The sequence below is a fragment of the Lemur catta genome, chromosome 18, assembly GCF_020740605.2.
Source record: "Lemur catta isolate mLemCat1 chromosome 18, mLemCat1.pri, whole genome shotgun sequence".
NCBI classification, from domain to species: domain Eukaryota; kingdom Metazoa; phylum Chordata; class Mammalia; order Primates; family Lemuridae; genus Lemur; species Lemur catta.
Window position 1 is genome coordinate 48,956,098 of NC_059145.1, and position 20,681 is coordinate 48,976,778.

Sequence of the window (20,681 nt, forward strand, 5' to 3'; positions counted from 1 at the left end):
AGATACGTGTGTATTAACGTGAGTTCATAACCTCTGTTTGAAATCACGGTAAGTTGAAAATGTTACAGAAACGTGTAACTGTTACGTGTTTTTAGATTACAAAATGTCTCGTGTGCTAGGGTCCCTGCCACTTGGAGAGGTGTTCGTATTCTTTGATTTTGTTCACTTTTAAGGAAATGCTCGGAATCTTACCAAGAGAAGCACGAGTTTTTGAGCAAATTAATCGCTGTGCTTGTTCTCCCCCTGAGTTTGTACTTGGAACACAGGGGAGAGAATTAGAACCTGGAGAATCACATTCACCCAAACTGTAAAAGGTCTCATTGCTTGTGCACGTCAAGGCTCGGCATGACCGAAACATAACGCTGGAGCGTGGACCATTTCAGTCATTTCTCATTTGGCACAAATGTGATTTTCCTAGAATATCTGGTAATTTTCTGTAAGGAGGAAATTTTGGTGGGGGGAAGAAAACACTGGCAAAATAACGAGACTTGATGAGAAAGGAAAGCTAAGATACATCATTTCTGTGGTAAAACAAAAGAAGTAGGTCAGGATTGCAGCGTTTGACCTTTCACCGAGACCGTTGAGGCCTAAGGAGGGTTTGCACCTGTGGCTCCGCTCCCTGCGGGCCGGGGCTCCGAGGACGCGCCCAGGGCCGGAGAGCGAGGGGGAAACCCGTAGCAGAGTGACCCGGACACCCGGCTCGGGGACAGTCGCGGTTTGTCTCTCGACTTCGCAAGCGCTGCCCGGGGACGCGGAGACCCGCAGGCCGCGGTGCTGAAGACGCGGAGCCGGGCGGCGGGTCCTGGACCTGCGCGGTGTCCCTGTGCGGGGCCGACGGGCCCCTCGGACCTGCGTCTGCACCCCGGGGAGCCCCCGGCTCTCGCCCACCGACAGGCATCTGTCCCGCTGAATGCGAGGCTCTTTGAAACGGTCCCCAGAAGCCAGGAGTCCTGGTCCCTGTCGGGGTGCAGTGGGGCGCGGCAGAGCAGACCCCCGACGCCCCGGCGGAGGCAGCTGTGGTTCTGCTGCCCGGTGAGCTCGGCAGGCGCAGGGACGCGCAGGTGAACTGGGAAGACGCTCTGAAGTCACCCGGCTGTCACGGTTCCTGCCTGTTAGTCGCCAGATGTGTTGGAACCGTCCCTTTCTCCAGCTTCAGCGTGGGACCTGCGGTTTCCCGCCGCCCGCGCGGAGACGGGTCCCGACGCCCCGCGACGCGGCTGCCGCTGCAGAAACGGCCCCGAACCCGCAGACTCGGAGGCCGCGCTCGCCTTGCGGGGGCTGGTCTCAAACTGCTCGTCCAGCGTCGCCGAGTCTCGGGTTCTCATCTGAGATGCGAGGCCCGTGAGGGCAGCTGCTCAGCGGCCGGGAGACGGAGGTTCAGAGAAAGATGATGTGGACAGCTGAAGCCTGTTTGTTGCAATTGCGGGTGGATGGTGATGCGTGACTTGATCATGGTGTTTGAGATGCTCAGAGGCAGCGGGGACGGTTCTCTCCTGCTGCCCCTGCGATCCACTCCCCCTGCGATCCACTCGCCCTGCGATCTGCCCGCGTGTCTGGTGCCGGCACTGTCCCCAGGCTGAGAGCTGAGCAGTGTCCGAACGGACGTGTGTCACTCGCTCAGCCGCCGTAACGAAGTCCCAGATCGAGGTGTCTCCGGGCTGCTCCTCCTGAGTCCTCTCCTCGACGTGCCCACGCCGTCTCCTCCCTGTGTCTGTTTCCGCATCTGTCTCATCGGGGACAGGACCAGGGCCACCCTGGTGCCCTCATTCTAACAATTCTTTAAAGGCCTGTCTCCAAGTCCAGTCACATGCTGAGCTCTCGGGGTGACACAGTTTACCTGCAGTGGCCGGATGGTCCCGGGAAAGGACAGCAATGGGGAAGTCAACTTCCTGCTGAGCGGCCGGTGTAGGGGCTGATGCCACCGAGCTGCTTTGCAGGGACATTCCGGGACCCAGACCCTGTGCATTGGCCTGTCCCCCACGGCTCGGCAGGTGCCTGTCCCCCCAACCTGCCGGCCCTCGGGACCTCTGTGTCCAGCAGGCGTCTGTGCTTGGTGATGACCAAGCTTGGTGCTCGTCTGTGTTTATTACTCGGTCCCCCCACGGCGTATCCAGTAGGTGCAATTGTCTCCCTTTGCAGAGGGGGAAGCGCAAGCTCAGACTCCTTCTGAGCCCGGTCTCGGGTGCCGGCACCTGCCTGCGCCCCTGCACCGGGGTCCGGGGGTCTGGTGGTCCGGGCGGGTCCGGGCGGGTTGGTCCCCTGGGGTGCTGTGTCGAAGGGTGGGGGAGGGGAGGGGGTCTCGAAAGCGTCCGAGGGGGATTAGTGGATCCACATCAGTGACCTGACGTGTCACCAGGACTTGCGCGGTGGGAAGTGTCACGATGCCCCTGTCGGGCCCTCCTGATGCTTTACGTGTAAGCGGGAAAATTGCACCTTCCCTGTGTATCCCCGTTTATCCCCGTACGGCCCAACTTCCTCCAGCGGATGCTGCAGGGGGGAGACTTGTGCCTCTCTGAGGCTTCACACGCACTCAGCGTGCGTCAGACTATGACAGGTTTTTATGAATGTGACTGTTCAGTATTGTTCAGGCTGAGACAAATAATAACATACCCAATGTTTCTTGACGCCTCACTGACTTTCAAGAAATGTCCTAAGAACTCTGCACGTGTCAACTCCTGTAACCCACCCCAGTGTCCTGCGAGGTCACAGCCACGTGACGGTTGAAGAAACTCACGTGCGGCGTGTGACGTGCCCCGAGACCTCCAGGACCGTCCAGCTCTGGGTTTCGGCTCCACAGCGTGAGCCCTGCCCTGCTCCTGCTGGGCAGACGCGGAAAAGTGCCGTCCTCCGTGAGCAGATCCGTAGCTCGTGCCGTCCTGTCTGGTGGCTGTTTGAGGACGTTATTGTCAGTAAAACGCTGCCGAGACTCACGACACGGCTCCCGACACGGCTCCCGTTACGAAGTTACGCCTGCAGTTTTACCTACCTTTGTTCAGTTTGGGGTGATACAAATTATCTCAAAGCCCATCTCTGGCTGAGACTTTGTGGCAGACTTTGCTTCAGAGTAACCTTGTTATCTTATGTTGCAGAAGGACGCATGCCGCTCGTACGTCCCTTGCTGGATGTGGCATCCACGTCGCTCGTGTGGCCTCCCGGGCACCCGTCACGGCCATCAGCCGACCTCACGCTGTGCTTCTTTACAGAAAACCACTCGGCGCCTCCCGACGTGACCACGTACACCTCGGAGCACGCGGTGCAGGTGGAGCGGCCGCAGGGCTCCACGGCCTCCCGGACGGCTCCCAAGTACGGCAACGCCGAGCTCATGGAGACGGGGGATGGTACGTCCCGGGCCGAGGCTCTCTGGCCCCCTGGGGAGCTGTCCCCACTGTCCCCATTGTCCCCGCTGTCCCCGTCCGTGCCGTGGCCGAGGTGTTTCCCAGATACAGGGTTGAGTTGTTGCGTCCCCTTGATGCTGGGTTCGGTGATGGTTAAGAGGTTCTCCCTGGTCCTCCTGCCCTTAATCTGGGCACGTCCTGACTGCAGTGGCTGTTTGCATGTGACACGACTCAGTCGGACTTTATATTTTGGTTTATTTTACTTTCCTTAAGCCTCAGTCCTTTCCAGGGCCCTGAGAGTTAGAGCAGGATCTCACAATGAAATAGTTTCTTTGTGCCCGAGATGCACAGGGCGGCCCTGCTGGGCCACCTCCACCTGGCACTGCGGTCACTGGGGGGCCTCGTTCCCAGCCCAGAGTCGGGGGCCATGTTGGCCTTGGAGGATGGGCTTGATCTCGCAGGGCGGGGCCGTCTTGGTCCTCTCTCTCATTCATTTATTTGGATTATTCATCTTGAAATTTTAAAACTTCATGGCTTTTTCAGTTATTTGTTCATTTAGTTGATTTTCAAAATGATGTGATATTCATCATTGTAAGTAATAAACGCAATGCAGGACGGAGCGTGTGGGCAGATACACGCTAGTGCTCTGTTACGCGAGGCTTGGCGTTGGGGACTTCGGTGGCTGTGCCGTAGCCAGGAGTCTGCTGCAGCGTGTGTCTGAGCGGCAGGTACAGCCTTGGCCTCTGTTGGGAGAGAGCAGGGCCTGAGCCCCTGGGCTCATCGGGCGTCTTGGGCAGATGCGGGGAGCTCCCCGGTGCAAGTCCCTGGCGGGGTGTCCCCCTGGCCCATCAGGCCTCGGGAGAGGCGGCCTTGGGAGCCCCTCACTGCCTCGGCGGCCGGCCGAGCCCCAGCGCCAAGGGGCCCCGAGGCAGCGTGAACACAAAGGCCACGCTTTGCAGATGACAAATTCTGTCCTGAGAGTTAGAGGAGAGGTCACGCGTGTGCAGCCCCGAGGTTCTTCCCGACGCCGGACAGTGCAGCCCCCAAAGTGTGGGAGAGTCTGGTGTGTCCGTCTGCTCGTGCCCTGCGTCCGTCTGCCCAGCGGATGGAGCCTTCGCCCTGGCCGCGAGGGGCTCCGGGTCTCGGGTGCAAAGGTCGTGGCTGTGCGGTGGCTCTGGGATGGCCCCGGGACCTCCGGTTCCGGGCCGTTGTGCTGTGGCTGCTCGTCTGGACTGTGATGCTGCTTCATGTCTGGTTCTTCCCTTTCAGGAGTGCCTGTGAGCAGCCGGGTGTCTGCCAAGATTCAGCAGCTCGTCAATACCCTCAAGCGGCCCAAACGGCCCCCGTTACGGGAATTCTTTGTTGACGACTTTGAGGAATTGTTAGAAGGTAAGAACCATTCCCAGCCCTGTCTCCCCAGAGGCTCCTGTGCTCCCAGACACAGCAGATGTTTCTTCTGCAAGGCCTTTTTGTTTCTTTAAGAGCAGTAGTCTTGGCCTTCACCGGGGGGTGGGGACCCGGAGAAGAGGGTGTGGGTGGCCTCACTGCGGGTAGATCTGATCTCTGCAGCTGACGGAGTCTGTCTGTGAGCCAACCGCTGCCTGAGGACTGTGTGAGGTTGCAGAAAACCTTAGCCCGCAGTGCAGTGGTCTCTCCGGTGAGCTGTGAGGAGTCGTCTGTCCTTCCTCCTCCTCCTCTCTGCAAATGCAGGGGCTAAGAGCTCATGAGCCTTGGAACACAAACCACTGAAAACTGAACCAAAATACGGGAACTGCTGGTCACATGACACCTGAGCTCCTTATTTATTTTCTTATTCATTAAACCATAAGTAAGATGTAGCTGATTTTCTGGCCAGCCTGTGGAAACTGTCAGATACAAACTAGAGACAAACCTTTTCCAGAAGTGGGAGAAATAATTTCAGTTTCTCCCCTATCTACAGAATTCAGCAGATGGCATTTTATTATTAAATATGATGCATTCATCTTGGTTTTCTTCAAGAAAATACTTGTTCTGTGCTCTGTTATTCAGAGTAATTGTAGCAAATTTAAATCTAGAGCTCAGTATTTGAGGGCAAAATACAATTTACCAAGATTTGAGCAATTTGGAGTCTGGAATCATCAGTGTGGGTTGAAAATTGAAATTTTAAGCCTGGTGTTTCAGGTCTAGGCTTTCAGCACAGCGTGGTATATACTTGTACCTGTTGTCAGTTTGCAGATGTATTCAGGTCAACCTGAGTTACCCATCCCCATGTTGCCTTGGAAATTATCAGGGTTAAGTTCTTTTCTAACATCCGTGTTGCTCGTATATAGACTCTGATTCTAGGAAAGTGTGTTTTCTGTCAGCTAATAAATTTATACTCAAAGTATAAACCACCTCGTTTCTTTAAAAAGAATAAAAAAGAGGCCGGGCGCGGTGGCTCATGCCTGTAATCCTAACACTCTGGGAGGCCGAGGCGGGAGGATCACTCGAGGTCAGGAGTTTGAGACCAGCCTGAGCAAGAGCGAGATCCTGTCTCTACTAAAAATAGAAAGAAATTATATGGACAACTAAAAATATACATAGAAAAAATTAGCCGGGCATGGTGGCGCATGCCTGTAGTCCCAGCTACTCGGGAGGCTGAGGCAGGAGGATCGCTTGAGCCCAGGAGTCTGAGGTTGCTGTGAGCTAGGCTGATGCCACGGCACTCACTCTAGCCCGGGCAACAAAGTGAGACTCTCTCAAAAAAAAAAAAAAAAAAAAAGAATAAAAGAGTAATCGTGCTAATATGCTATTTTTCTTGAAAACCTTTTGTGTGGAAACACACGCAGTCCAACAGCCAGATCCGAACCAGCCGAAGCCGGAAGGGGCCCAGATGCTGGCCATGCGCGGGGAGCAGCTGGGCGTGGTCACAAACTGGCCGCCGTCGCTGGAGGCCGCCCTGCAGCGGTGGGGGACCATCTCCCCGAAGGCCCCCTGCCTGACCACCATGGACACCAATGGGAAGCCCCTGTACATCCTCACTTACGGTAATCCACGGGCCGCCCGCATCCGTGCGTGAGGCGAACAGCTGTCGGGGTGGCCAGTTTATATTTATCCTTCTGGTATAGCGGTAAACGGAATCTGCCGGGCTCGGTGGCTCCCGCCTGTAATCCCAGGACTTTCAGGGGCTGAGGCAGAAGGATCGCTTGAGGCCAGAATTTCAAGACCCGGAGCCTGGGCAACATAGCGAGACCCAATCCCCTAAAAAAAATTTAAAAATCAGCCAGGTGTGGCGGACCCCTCCTACAGGCCCAGCTGCTGTGGAGGCTGAGGTGGGAGGATCGCTGGAGCCCAGGAGTGCAAATCCACAGTGAGCTGTGATCGTCCTGCAGCCTGGGCCACAGAGTGAGACTCTAGCTCCAAAAAAAAAAAAAAAAAAAGAGAAAGACATGGAATCTGAATAAATCTTTTTAGGATAGCAAGTTTATTTGGTTGCAATATGAGAAGTTACTATTTGTTACATGTTTTTAGAATTAAAACTGGAAATGGGTGCTGAAAGCAGTGATCATGATGCTAATTAGATGCTAGATTTTACTTCTTGAGTATATACCTCATTTTTTGGGGGAGGATAGAGTGCTTTCAGCAAGGGTGGGTAGTTCGAGAGCGTGTATCGAAACTCTTTGATAGACGTCACTCCGAAGAAACAAAATGTTTCCAAAGTTTTAACACTTTTTCAGAAAGCCGGGGAAACAAGCTTTCCCTTCATTCTTCACTCGAGACAATTAGTACAGTCTGTAAACTTTCTGCAGGTAGTTAGTTACCTGTAGCAGCGGCGCGTTTCTCTTTGTTCCGTGGACGAAGCGGGTGGAGTGAGCAGATGGCTGGGTCATTTCTCTCCGTTCACTTCAGCCTGCAAAGAAACCTAATAACCAAAAGGCCAGATTGGCTTGTGTTGTGTCTGTGTGTGCGGTTAGAAGACTTTGTTAACCTTCTGGTTCTCTCCGTGTGACACCCATGTGCCTCTGGGTGCAGGCAGGACAGAAACTCAGGTCTGCGCTACCCAGGTTGGAGCTAATCGTGCACCTGGAATCGCTGTGTCCTAACAGCTGGTGGTGCCGGGGCCATCGTTTCTCCATCGATGTTTTTCCCCTCTCTGTCCTAATTCCTGACTGCACTCCGGGCATCTGGAGGAACCTAGATGCCAGAACTAGAAAGGCACCGGTGACCTCCTGTCACCTTCTGCCCCGGGGGTGGGTCTGAGGCTGTCACCGCTGTGCCCCTCGTGGCTGCGAGTTCAGCCTCCGTCCCCTTAGCGCTGGGCTCTCTGTGCCCCCGCCTGTCCCCACCCATGGCCGTGTGACGTTAAGGTGAATGCCGGTCGGGCAGCGCTGACGTCCGTTCCCTGTCTCTTCTCCCTTCTTCCCTCCCTCCTTTCCCTCTTTGACAAATATAAAGTATAAAGATATCAGGTATATTTCAAGAATTTTGCTCTTTTTAGACTCCATTGTCAACTAGCTTTTGTATGAATTTATGATATCGACGTTCAGATTCTCAGCTGAGAATGAAGTTGCAACTTTAACAAACTAGAGTGGTGCTAACAGATTTGTTCGTTTACAACATGTTGGTTTTTTTCAATTAGAACAAATCGATTGTAATTGTGTATCCAATTATAATAGTTCCCTAACGTGATTCACATTACAGAGGTCTGAAGGCACAGAATACGTTTTTCTGGGGGTGGGGTGGAGGAACTTCCCTGTGTTGTCTAATGGGCTGATGACTATTTTTAGGAAAAAACTGTCATCCCCAAATAAAATACCACACGACTGTAAAACAGCCAGTCTTGAAGACTGACCACACTGCTGAGGATGAGAAACTAACGACCGTGGGAAGAGGGAACAGGAATAAAATCTGATCCTGGTCACTAAGTGCTCAAGAAATAGGCTGAAATGCAAACCGTGACTTTGTTTCATCACAGCTTGCTGTGATGTTAATAAAACAAAGAAACATTTATTGAGCACATACTATGAACCAAGAAACGTGCTAGGAATTAGGTAAAACATTTTCTTTGCTCTCAATTATTAAAGGGAGACAAGCTGACAAATACAATACTAATTTGGATGGTGGCAATTCCAATATGAAATAAATTCAGGATTTTTTTTTATTCAAAATATGTTGTAAACAAAATAAATCTCTGATTTAGTTTCACATTTAAAATAGGAAAGGGATTAAAATGATGATTGCATTGAAACAGAAAGTAGTTAAAATTGCTTTTCACTTTATTATACTGTTGCATTAACGTAACTTCTGACGTACTTTGTCTTCCTCTGGAAAGCTCTTAACAGCTGAAGTCTCTGAGCCTGGGTTGTAAAGGCCTTTGTGTGTTCAAGAACTCATTTTAGGTTTTAAGGTCATTTTTATTCCATCTCAGACTGGTCACTGCTGCCCAGATGATGCTGAGTTAACGTCTGCCATGAACGAGGCAGGGATATGAAACATGCAGGTTCTAATGATCCTTTCCAATTTAATGAAAAATTTATTATTTTTTATTTTCCATGCATGAGTTATACGCAACTTGAAAAATAGTTAAAGTGGCTTCCAAGGTGAGAGACATACGAGTTACATATGCTTCATGGGGCCCCAGGCTCAAAACTATCATGAGTTAAATACAAGTCACAGGGCGGTTAAAGTGTTAAAAACCTCCCCTACTCTCCTGCTTTGACTCTATATGCAGTTTCTGCTCTTGCCCCGGTTAGAGTAAGTTGCAGGCCACACACACCAGATGCAAAAGGGATGCACATGTCGGGCTTTCATTTGGAGACGTCGTGCTCTATACATCGTTTAATGTGCACGTATCTGCATAACTGAAATTGTGTAGCATAGTCCAATTTATTGTCTTTGTCATTTGCATTGGCAGGCAAACTGTGGACAAGAAGCATGAAGGTTGCTTACAACATTCTGCACAAATTAGGTACAAAGCAAGAACCTATGGTACGGCCTGGAGACAGGGTAAGTGCAGTTTTTCCCAGAATAATCCTTCATTCCTCAGTGTAAAAATCACAGACACTTTCCCTGTGGATGACTGACTAATACACAGTATCTTCCTAGGCTTTGGAAAAGGCATTTATAACGCCTAAGCTGAGTAGTGCTTTAAGATGTTGTAGTAGGGGCTGTGGCAGGTAAAAAGACACATCATCCGTGAAGGCTGCCTTTACAAAGCTTGAAATATCAAAACGCTGTAAAGACACATTGATAATGAGTTTTTATATAAATTGGGAAGTGAGAAAGATCCCTAAGAAGAGGTAGTAAGAGATACAGCTGAATTCTTTGGGAAAAATAAACAGGTATTTTTCATTTTAAGGAGCATCTGGAGTCAGAAGGCTTCTCAGGGAGAAAGAGTGAGCCTGTAGCTGTTGGTCAGGTACCAGGAACTGGTGTAGAAAGGAGCTAAAGCCATTCACTTGGACGGTAGGGCTGAGTATACGAGATTCACTGGGATGGTAGGGCTGGGTATAGGAGATTTACTTGGATGGTAAGGCTGAGTATACGAGACTCACTTAGTTGGACATTAGGGCTGGTTATACGAGATTCACTTGGTTGGACGGTAGGGCTGGGTATACACGATTCACTTGGACGGTAGGGCTGGGTATAGGAGATTCACTTGGACGGTAGGGCTGGGTATAGGAGATTCACTTGGACGGTAGGGCTGGGTATAGGAGATTTACTTGGATGGTAAGGCTGAGTATACGAGACTCACTTAGTTGGACATTAGGGCTGGTTATACGAGATTCACTTGGTTGGACGGTAGGGCTGGGTATACACGATTCACTTGGACGGTAGGGCTGGGTATAGGAGATTCACTTGGACGGTAGGGCTGGGTATAGGAGATTCACTTGGACGGTAGGGCTGGGTATAGGAGGAGCCTTGGTAGGAGCGTCAGGAGGAAGATGGGAATCAGTTCAACAGGAGGGGCTCGCCCAGGAGTGTGGGCTTGCAGCTCCTGATTTGCTGATGCCTGTTCTGCTCTGTGAATAATTAGGTACAGTGAAATATCAAAGCAATACATAGAGGATTGAATGAAAGAGAGCCGAGTGGGTTTATGAAAGTTAAATGTCCGTGTATTTGTATAGTATTGTGGTGGAATCACTATGGAGTCACCAGTAACATGGGATGCGTGACTGATTCAAATATTAAAGGAAAACTTAACAGAAATGCTATAAGTACGAACTTCTCTTTCTTAAAACAAATTGCAGGAAAAAAAAAGTGTTGAGTTTTGCAGGTGACCGTTGTTAATATGTTTGCCTTTCACGTAAACTAAAGAAAAAGCGTATGATACTTATTAAAACTGATCTTACTAAAATGCATTTTTACGTAGAGCACCTGATTTTCGTTCCAGCATCCCTCCTTTCTTAGAGTTTTAATCCTGCTGTCTGGCCGTCCCCCCAGGTGGCCCTGGTGTTCCCGAACAACGACCCCGCGGCCTTCATGGTCGCCTTCTACGGCTGCCTGCTGGCAGAAGTTGTGCCTGTGCCCATTGAGGTGCCGCTCACGAGAAAGGTAAAGAACTCGCTCGCTGAAGCCCCTCAGAGGGAGGTGCCGGGCCGGCACGACTGCGTGAGAACTCGCAGACGCAGTTTCAGAAAACGGTTTTTTAGGCCGGGCGCGGTGGCTCACGCCTGTAAATCCCAGCCCTCTGGGAGGCCGAGGTGAGCAGATTGTTTGAGCTCAGGGGTTCGAGACCAGCCTGAGCAAGAGCGAGACCCCCATCTCTACTAAAAATAGAAAGAAATGATCTGGACAACTAAAAATATATACAGAAAAAACAATTAGCCGGGCGTGGTGGCGCATGCCTGTAGTCCCAGCTACCCGGGAGGCTGAGGCAGGAGGATCGCTTGAGCCCAGGAGTCTGAGGTTGCTGTGAGTGAGGCTGACGCCACGGCACTCACTCCAACCCGGGCAACAGAGCGAGACTCTGTCTCAAAAATAAAAAAAAACGGCTTCTCACCACAGTGGGGTGTGGGTCGAGATGCGCTGAGATGTTTTCACTGTCCCTGGGACTGCAGGTTTCCCTGCGTTATCTCAGTGGCCCCCCCAGGGCTGGTTCTCACAGGGAAGTGTCTGGGCGCAGAAGGGGCAGGCGATTTGGGGGAGGAACATCCGAGTGCAGCACTGGTTGCAGAGGTGCCGTACTGTCACCCGAGGACGGGCCGCCGCGTAACTTCGGATTCCAGGGGGCAGTCATTCGGGGCATGAACTGTTTCGCTGTATCGTATTTTTAAGATGCTTTGAAATAATGAAATTAAGTACTTTTTGGATCAAGTTTGATATAAACCGCTCATTTTAACTGTGTTAGAAAGCTTTTAACGGTGTTCAGATTGGACGTCATTGCAGTGGTGCTGGGGCCGGGGAGGGCTTTGCCAGGGACAGGAGGACCCGGCCGTCCCCTTTGCTGAGAGCACTGAGAAGCCACCGGGTGCCCTGTGTGCGAGGCGGGGGCAGCGTGGGACGTCTCAGCAGGGGGCTCTGTGGCCACAGGTTGGGGACCAGGGCAGGGTGTCGCAGGGGCCTGGGATTTCTCCTTACGCTGAGGGGACCCTCGGGACATGGGTGTCACTGGTGTGACCTGCTCGGGGGTGGGGGCCATGGAAGCCCGGGGAGAACCGTCTGCCCCTCACCCCAACCTGGCAGTGGAGAGAGTGGACTGACGTGGCTGCTCCTCGTCCCTTTGGGGCAGCTGGACACGTGGGCCATGAACCCGCGTGGGGTGGCCAGCAGGGACAGCCCCGTCCTCCAGCTGCCGCACAGCAGTGGCTCATCTTGGTGCTTCAGGCGAGACGTGACCTGCTCACAGTGAGGACAGGCTGGCCCGTCTCCACCCGCTGGCCTGGTGCCTGCCCGCAACGTGCCCGCGGCGTCTTTGGTCTCTGGGCATTTTAAGTCGGGCACTGGACGTTGCGTGTTGGGTGCAGGTGCTTCCTCGGCCCGTCTGCTCTGTGTGGTGAGTGCGTCTCACAGCCCCGCAGAACTCGCAGGAGGTACGACAGCGACCTTCCAACACAGCCCGAGTGCTTTCCGCACACTCTGCTCGCTCATCCCTCACAGCTTTGCACCCATTTTACAGACGAGGAAACTGAGGACGGGCGAGCAGAGTCCGGAGTCCGTGCCCCGAGTCCTTGTTTGCTCAGGGAGAGACAAGGAGCTTAGGGGTTAGTTCGCCGTCCGGTACCCAAGCCTGGCGGCATTTTGCCGGCATTGGAGCCGAGCGGTGGACTCTGAACTCCCCCTGCTGTTCCCCTCGCAGGACGCCGGGAGCCAGCAGATCGGGTTCCTGCTGGGAAGCTGCGGAGTCACCGTGGCCTTGACCAGCGACGCCTGCCACAAGGGGCTGCCGAAGAGCCCGACGGGGGAGATCCCGCAGTTCAAAGGTGCGTCGGTGAGCTGCAGGGCTCGCGCTCGTCCTGGCCCGTCGTGTCGGTGGGCTGGCCCCTCGCCGGGGGGACACGTGTGTTGCCCCGGCTGCAAGACCCACGTCCTCCCGCTTGGTGACGTCACGGCCGCCGCCCTGCGGGCTGCTGTGGTTAACGGTGGTGGCTCGGGTGCTCTCTGGGCATCTCGGGCTCGGGGGGGCGCAAGCCCCGGAGACTCGGGCTGGCTGGACGTGGCGCTGACGCTGTGCCGCGTGAGCGGGGAGGGACGTTCTGCAGACCCGTGTTCTGGGTGACGGCCGCTTAGGGACCTGCCGTTTGTTTCCAAGGTTGGCCGAAGCTGCTCTGGTTCATCACGGAGTCCAAGCATCTCTCCAAACCGCCGCGAGACTGGTTCCCGCACATCAAAGACGCCAACAACGACACCGCCTACATCGAGGTGAGTCGGACGCGGCTGCCGCGGGTCCACGCGTGTTCCGTGGGCGTTGACGTGTGCTTCTGATGCGCACACGGGTCCGGAGTTCAGGGGCTCGGCCCCTCGAGTAACTAGACAGCCAGAGGACGTGGCCGGGACTCCGCCTTTCCCTGCCACTGTCCTTGCGTCTCTGTCTCTTCCAGTACAAGACCTGCAAGGACGGGAGCGTGCTGGGCGTGACGGTGACGCGGGTCGCCCTGCTGACGCACTGCCAGGCCCTGACGCAGGCGTGTGGCTACACGGAAGGTGGGGCGGCCCCTTCCCACCAGACCGCGGCTCCTGGGACCGGGGATCTGGGAGGTGCCCTGTGGACAGGGACGCCCGGCACAGAGACCGCAGCCCCCGCTGGTGGCCGTGGAAGTGGCGTTAGGTTTACGCCCAGCTCTATGGGCCGGTGCTCCCTGGGCTGTCGAGTTAGCGTGTCGGCTCGGCCGTGGTAACAGAACACCCCGGCCGGGCAGCTTACACGGCACATGTGTGGTCTCGCAGCTCATGGGCTGGAGTCCGGGTCGGGGTCCCCTCAGGGTTGGTTCCTGGTGGGGCCGTCCCCTCGCGGTGCCCTTGCCTGGCCTTTCCCACGCGTGTTCACGGGGACAGAAATCTGTCTTCTGGGGGCCACTGCCCTGCGAGACAGAACGGGTGAGAGGGTGAGATGTGGCGTTAGTGATGCCCAGGGCGGGGGTCGGGGGGCGTAGGCGCTCACTCCCCTCGGTGACGAGGATGGTGGCTTCAGAGGGAACCGGGCCTTGCTCGGGCCTGGCTCTCAGCTTCGCTGCTGAGTCCGTAACAGCGATTGTTTCCGGGCCGTGTGTGCTTAGCGCCCTCCTCCCATGGTCATCGAGGCGTCCTCCCTCCCTGTCCCCAAGCCGCACCCCTCCCTCGTTGCCCACCCCAGCCTGGCAGACGCCTAAAAGTGTGACCGAGACCCCCGCATCACCCCTTCCCCCGCGCAAGGCCTGGGGCTGCAGGCACCTGCCCGTCCTGGGAGACACGCGGGAGGTGGAAAGAAATGCTTAATCAGGAAGGAAAAGAAAGGGGGAGACACAGAGAAGGAGGGGTGCGCCGTGCGAGGTGCTGCGTGGGGAGCTCCCGCTCTCTGGGGACCCTCGGGTGGGTCCGAGAACCTGGAGGCTGCAGAATTCCTACCCAGAAACAGGGAAACGTGTTTTCCGAGACTCCTCGTTCCCCTCTGACGTGAGGTTGGGTTTCGTTTACGTCGCGAGTAACAATCTGCCTCCTCCTGTCGCGCAGCCGAGACCATCGTGAACGTGCTGGATTTCAAGAAGGACGTGGGGCTCTGGCACGGGATCCTGACGGTGAGTGAGGCCGTGGCCGCCCGTGTCCGCCGCGTGCTCTGTGCTCCGTGTCAGACGCGGTCAGTCCCGACTGGGCGTGTGTCGCTGGGACAGGCCCGTCCTCACGCTGCAGAGAGAGCGGCTGTCGTTGGGGTCGTGCCTTGCCCCTCACGCGGCTCACGCTCTGCGATCGGGGAACCTCCCTGTGTCCCGGTCCCCCCTTTACGGCTTTGTGACTCGGTGAGTCCCATGTGCCTGTGAGCGAGAAACCTTGGCTCACTGTGTTAAAATTCCTTCGCATCTCCGAACCCCACTTTCCCATCTGTCAAACAGGAATGATGGTCCCGCCTGCCGCGGTCGGGTGAGGACGCGGGGGCTGGTGTTTAAGGAGCACCCGGGGTCCACTTACACGCGAGACATGTGTGTTTCACTGATCATGCCCCCGAGCACGGGACGCCACCGTGACAGTTCCTAATGGGGTTTCTGTCATTGTTAAAACACACCGAGTTTCGGTCGTCAAGTTCTCCATGATGATCCCCCTCTCGAGATCCCTGTGGCAGCGTCGCCTCCCCTGTGGGTGGCCCTGCCGGTTCTGGTCACTGTGATAGTGACCGGCAGGTTGGGGTCTCTCTGGCCGTCACGTCTCAGAGCAGGGCAGGTCTCTGCCCAGACAGCACAGGGTCGGCCGGAGAGACGCCTTCCCCGCCCGGCAGGCCACGGCCCTGGGGGGACGCGGCGTCTGCTCCCTCGGGTGCTGCCCGGGTGGGGCCGGTGGCTCTGCAGACAGGCCCGGCCCCCGCACCCCTCAGCGCAGCAGCACGTAGGTGCTGCCAGCGTTTCAGCTAGCTCTGGTCCTGCATGTGAGAGAAACGGCTCCCCTCGGAGCCCTGATCTACGTTAGCAAAGCCATGTGCAGAACTGTGATCAAGACAGAGTTTCTGCTGCCCCTTATGTTCCAGGGTGACAGTTAAATTAATTCTGTGGGATGAAAATTAGCGTAACACATGAGAACTTGAACGTCCACTTAAAAATGATGCTCGTCCAACTAAAGGTTTTATGTAAAAGAGGATTTGGACGTAAACTCTTCGATTCTGCCAGGAGTGGTGCAGGGAAGGCGGAGGGGGCAGGTGAGCCTTGGGATCTCTGCCCTGCGGGTCCTGCCCGGGCAGCGCCTGCAGCCTCGGCCCCGCGCTCGGCCTTCCGCTGCCCCGCGGGGTCCTCTCGTGTCCTCGCCCGTCACCGCGGCGGAGCAGGCGTCCCCTGCGCTGGGCCCCTGCTCACCTCCCCGTGTCTGCGGCCCCTCAGAGCGTGATGAACATGATGCACGTGATCAGCATCCCGTACTCGCTGATGAAGGTGAACCCACTCTCCTGGATCCAGAAGGTCTGCCAGTACAAAGGTCAGTGGCCGCGGGGTCGTGGGGACAGAGCCCAGCGCCCCTCCCCCGTCGTCGTGGTCACCCCTCGTTCTCAGTGTGGGACGGGCGGAGGCGCAAGTTAACGTCCTTCTGCTTTTCCTCGTAGCCAAAGTGGCTTGTGTGAAATCCAGGGACATGCACTGGGCGCTGGTGGCCCACAGAGACCAAAGAGACGTCAACCTGTCCTCTCTGCGGATGCTGATCGTGGCGGACGGGGCCAACCCCTGTGAGTGGGGCCTTTCCCGTTCTCAGCCTTCGCCCCTCGAGTTTCCTTTTCCTCGTCTTTGTCTTAGTGAAGAAGTGGCATGAAAATAACCAGACGGTATCATTCACTGTGGCCTGATGGCTCAGCAGCTCGATGGTTGGGAACAAGGAACAAGGCGTTTGTGGGAACACAGCTGTAGGCAGGGGACAAGTGTCTCGGTTCTGTAGAGAAAGTTCCCTTTTAATTCTCTGTCTCCTCAGCTGTAAATGGCACCTAAATCATAAGTTTTATTAGGACTAAAGTAACTCCTACGTGTAGTTCTTTGGCACATAGTAAGTGCTCAAGAAATGTCAACTGTTACGGTTTTATGGTCTCTAGTAGTCAGTCAGTGAATTGTCACTTTTAGTGGGATTTCATCATCACATCCTGTAAGAAAAAACACTCAGCGTAAATTAGTAGTTCCACAGAAAACTGTCACCACACCTGGAGACACATTTTAGTCGCTGAAACAAAGACCTGGCTTGTTTTTGAGAGAAGGAGACACAAAGCCAGAAGCAAAGCGAACTGAATGAAAGTGAATGTTTGTAACCACGTTTATAAACCAGGAAACGTATACACTTGTCAGCTAAAGAAACATGAAATTTCCTGAGTGCTTCATATACAAATGTAGCCTTGTGGGCAGATACATTGTATAAAGAATTCTTTTGTTTGTAAAGTAATTCCCTAAATCATGAACTAATTTAGGAAGCGTGTTCACCGTGACTCTGACTTGCGTGGAGTGGGTTAAACCTGCCGTGCCGGGAACGGCTTAGCAGGGAGACTCCCAGCAACTGTTCCTCAGTCCTGTCATTGGAGTTAACACGGGGAAGCGTGTTCTTTGCTCGGTCATGCTTAGAGCTGCCCATCTCCTGGGACTCACGTCCTGACCACGGTGGAGCAAGTCCCAGAACAGTTGTTAAAGGAAGCTTCTCAGTCCACAGAAGCATCTAAAGTGCAGAAGTGACGTTTGTTAGATTCCTGAGTTGTGTGAGTTGGGGATGTCACTTTCCTCGTGACATAAACGGTGAATGGCCCTAAAGGAACATGCTTCTGCCCCGCCCAAGCCCTGACCGCAGAGCTGTTCTGTGTTGTGGGTGATTTTCCGGCGGTCTCGGGTGCCTCAGCCCTCCGACCCTTGCCCTCTGACCCTTGTCCTCTCTCGCCCCAGGGTCCATTTCTTCTTGTGACGCATTTCTCAACGTCTTCCAAAGTAAAGGCCTCCGACAGGAGGTCATCTGTCCTTGCGCCAGCTCGCCCGAGGCCCTGACTGTGGCCATCCGCAGGTACGCGTCACGGGTCATGTCAGGTCACGCGGACGCCGGTTGGGGGGGGGGGCGCTGCCCAGAGGTACACGGAGCAGTGATGTCACATCCATGCAGGTTTCGCAGGTTTTTATTCACTCATGTTGGTCTTGGGTCTGGTTCGGGATGTTGGATGACGCGAGACTTTTGTAGCCGAGCAAAGACCCTGTTTCCAGAGAAGGTCACTGTCATGGGCACGACGGCTTGTCTCTCGTGGGGGGGCCGCGGTTCCACCCACAGCAGGTTCCAAAGCTGACACTTTCTCACTTTCACGCTGGATCTCCGCAGAGGACTGTGATTGTGTCAGGAAATCGTGGCAGAACCACTGAGAACACCTTTGTTCTCATCTCCGAGTTTTGGTTTGTTGGAGTCTTTGGAAAGGAAAGGCCGGAGGACTCTGCATCCCCGTGCTCCGAGCTCACCACGCCCAGGCGGTTTCGTGTGGGTTTATTATTTGGACAGACTTTACTGTCTCTCTGGTTAGCCCTGCCCTTTTTGATTCTTACATATAGAATAACTCTGTTTCCAGACTCCTTTGTGCTTTTTTAAAAAATACACCAGGTACTTTATTCACGCGAGATCTCCTTTTGCAAATTTTAACTTTTATGTCACCCCATTTATCTCTTTACATTTGTTACAAACCGTAATATTTTAAACAGCAAACTTACATTTACAGTCCAGCTTTTAGATCTTAAAACTACATTACAGATTAGCATATGGAAAACCACAGAAACAAGTATGATGTTTACCTAAGTTGTGGTCTCCCACTTAGACCACACTGAGGAATCTGTACTTTTCAGGGGAAAAATATCCATGATCTTGGAAATAGTTTGTTTAGTCACTAGTCCAGTGAACAGGTGTTTGTCACGGACACTGTTCCGGGGGGGGGGGGACACAGCAAACAGTGGACGCCGCCCATCAGGAAGGTTGGCGTCTGCGGACGGCCACACGCGTGTGGGGGCACAGGCGGGTGTGTTTCTGTGAGGTGACGAGAAGTCCCACATCTGAGCCAAACCCGGGAGACCCTGGCGGCCACGTGGGCATCTGTAGGAAGAATGTTCTGGGCGGAGGTGGAACCCGCACAGACGCCCCAGACTGGGGGCCTGGGGACAGTGGGGTGAGGGGGCGGCCTCGGGCCCCTGCGGCCGTGGGGAGCCGTTGTGAGCACCGGGGGGCTCTTGACGATTGCGCTTTATTAACCCCCATCCCCTGACCTGCAGAGGAGCGAGGTATGGTTTGCCCGTCGTCCAGATAACTTCCCTTAAAGCCTGGCTGGCAGGGTGCTGTAGCGTAGCATAGACCGCACTTCGGATTCCTGTGTGTGGAATTGGGCGTGAGCTAGACGTGTGTGTCTGAACAAGCTGGACGGTCCCGTGTCCTGCGGTTCTCGGATGCTGCCAGCCCTTCCAGCCGGACCTGGTGGGGGGCACTGTTCTCACGGGTCAGGTCTGAGGTGTTTTTATGACATCCTGGGAACTCAGAGGTAGAATTGGGAGACTTGTCACCATCTGCTCCTGAACAGAACACGTCGGCTCCTTGGCGGCACGGCCGGCATTCTCAGAGGGGCCCTGGGTGCGCGGCTGACACTTCTGTGGCCGCTCCTGTCGGCACGTGCTCAGATAAACCTGCCGTTACAGGCCCACCGACGACAGCAACCAGCCCCCGGGCCGGGGTGTCCTCTCCATGCACGGGCTGACCTACGGGGTCATCCGCGTGGACTCGGAGGAGAAGCTGTCTGTGCTCACGGTGCAGGACGTCGGCCTCGTGATGCCCGGAGGTGAGCGTGGGCCTGGGGCGGGCGCTGGGTTTGGGGCGGGATCCCGACCTCGCCCTGTGGGCCGATCAGTGACTGAGTGTCTGTCACGTGTCACCTGTCCCTCTGGTGTCAGCTCTTGGGCTTAACTTCACGTCTTCTGACGTCCTCACTAAGCTTCAAACACTCAGGGTATAGTACTCCTTCTCCTGATACAGTAAAACCCCGAATACTCGAGAACAAGGGGCTCTGCACACGGGGACCCGGGGCCGTCTTCCCCGCCTGAGCCCGGGGGGCTGTCCCTGCCCTGGCCCAGAGGACGTGCTGAAGCCAGAGACCCCAGCTAGCCCTCCCCAGGGCTCTCAGCAAATGTGTGTGAAATCCAAGGAACGTGAGTCTGTGCACTTAGTGAACCTTGGTTTTAGCAATAAAGCCATTTTTTTAAAGTCACAGAAACCCTTTCCAGAGATACGCAGAGATGACCGCCTGGGTGAAGGGCCCCCACCTGGCATGTGGTGCACTTGGGCGCCTCCCGGGAGCCGCGTGCGAGACCCGGCCACCCTCTCGTGTGCAGAGTGCGCTCACCTGGGCCCTGGCTCGCGGGACCACAGGCGTCAGCAGTTGGGCCCCTCGCTGTCTGCCCCGACATGGAGCTGGGTCCCCGCCCAGAGCCTGGCTCTGCTGACAGCCACGTGCAGTGTTCCGCCCTCACATCCAGGTGACAGATGCTGTTCCCCTGAGATACAATTTACACGTTAACATTAAAGCAATTGAAGCTGCGTGTTGACGTGACAGCTATGAAATGTCACATGTTGCTACAGTGTGGAAAACCATGACTCTCTTTAGGGAACATGAGTAGTGGCCGACGGTGACACGTGCAGTTTGCTCCAGACACTGTTTCTGTTCACACGTGTCCTCCTCCTCCCACTGGCTCTAACACGCGTGTGTGCCCTGTGTGCTTGCAGCCATCATGTGCTCTGTGAAGCCGGATGGGGTTCCTCAGCTGTGCCGGACGGACGAGATCGGGGAGCTGTGTGTGTGTGCGGTGGCCACGGGCACCTCGTACTACGGCCTCTCCGGCATGACCAAGAACACCTTCGAGGTAGGTGGCAGCTGCCCCGCGAGCCCCGCCCTGGGGCCAGGTGTAGGCAGGGGGCGGGAACCGTGAGCTGGTAGTTGTCCAATAAAACATGTTTGTTGATTAAAAGGGTTGTGCTTTTTCCTGCCATTTTTATTGCTTTTGATAATTTTGTTTTATCAGCATCATTCTGACCTTATAACCGGTGTCAAGAAAGGATAATTAGGATTTCTTAAAAATGGGCCTCTTTAAATTTGTTACTCGCCTTTTCCTATTTAGTAAAAGTGTCAGGTGAGAGGTGGGTGATGAAGGACGTGTACATGCGTGTGCGGGAACATCCTCACCTGGGGAAGGCCGCTGGGCGCCCCTACAGCCTGTCAGCCAAGCTAGGCGTGGCCAGTGT

The 20,681-nt window shown here is 54.8% G+C and overlaps 1 protein-coding gene across 1 annotated transcript in view; it reads left to right on the plus strand.

The window, feature by feature from the left end:
• The window catches only part of DIP2C (disco interacting protein 2 homolog C), a 169,788-nt gene that overhangs the window by 108,085 nt on the left and 41,022 nt on the right, over window positions 1–20,681 (plus strand). Inside the window, exons 6-19 of the mRNA XM_045530775.1 lie at window positions 3,204–3,338; window positions 4,605–4,724; window positions 6,143–6,340; window positions 9,208–9,299; window positions 10,737–10,847; window positions 12,592–12,715; window positions 13,045–13,154; window positions 13,334–13,436; window positions 14,442–14,506; window positions 15,791–15,884; window positions 16,009–16,128; window positions 17,315–17,429; window positions 19,085–19,224; window positions 20,166–20,302. Coding sequence (XP_045386731.1) covers window positions 3,204–3,338; window positions 4,605–4,724; window positions 6,143–6,340; window positions 9,208–9,299; window positions 10,737–10,847; window positions 12,592–12,715; window positions 13,045–13,154; window positions 13,334–13,436; window positions 14,442–14,506; window positions 15,791–15,884; window positions 16,009–16,128; window positions 17,315–17,429; window positions 19,085–19,224; window positions 20,166–20,302 — 1,664 coding nt within the window. The remainder of the gene's footprint in view (window positions 1–3,203; window positions 3,339–4,604; window positions 4,725–6,142; window positions 6,341–9,207; window positions 9,300–10,736; window positions 10,848–12,591; window positions 12,716–13,044; window positions 13,155–13,333; window positions 13,437–14,441; window positions 14,507–15,790; window positions 15,885–16,008; window positions 16,129–17,314; window positions 17,430–19,084; window positions 19,225–20,165; window positions 20,303–20,681) is intronic.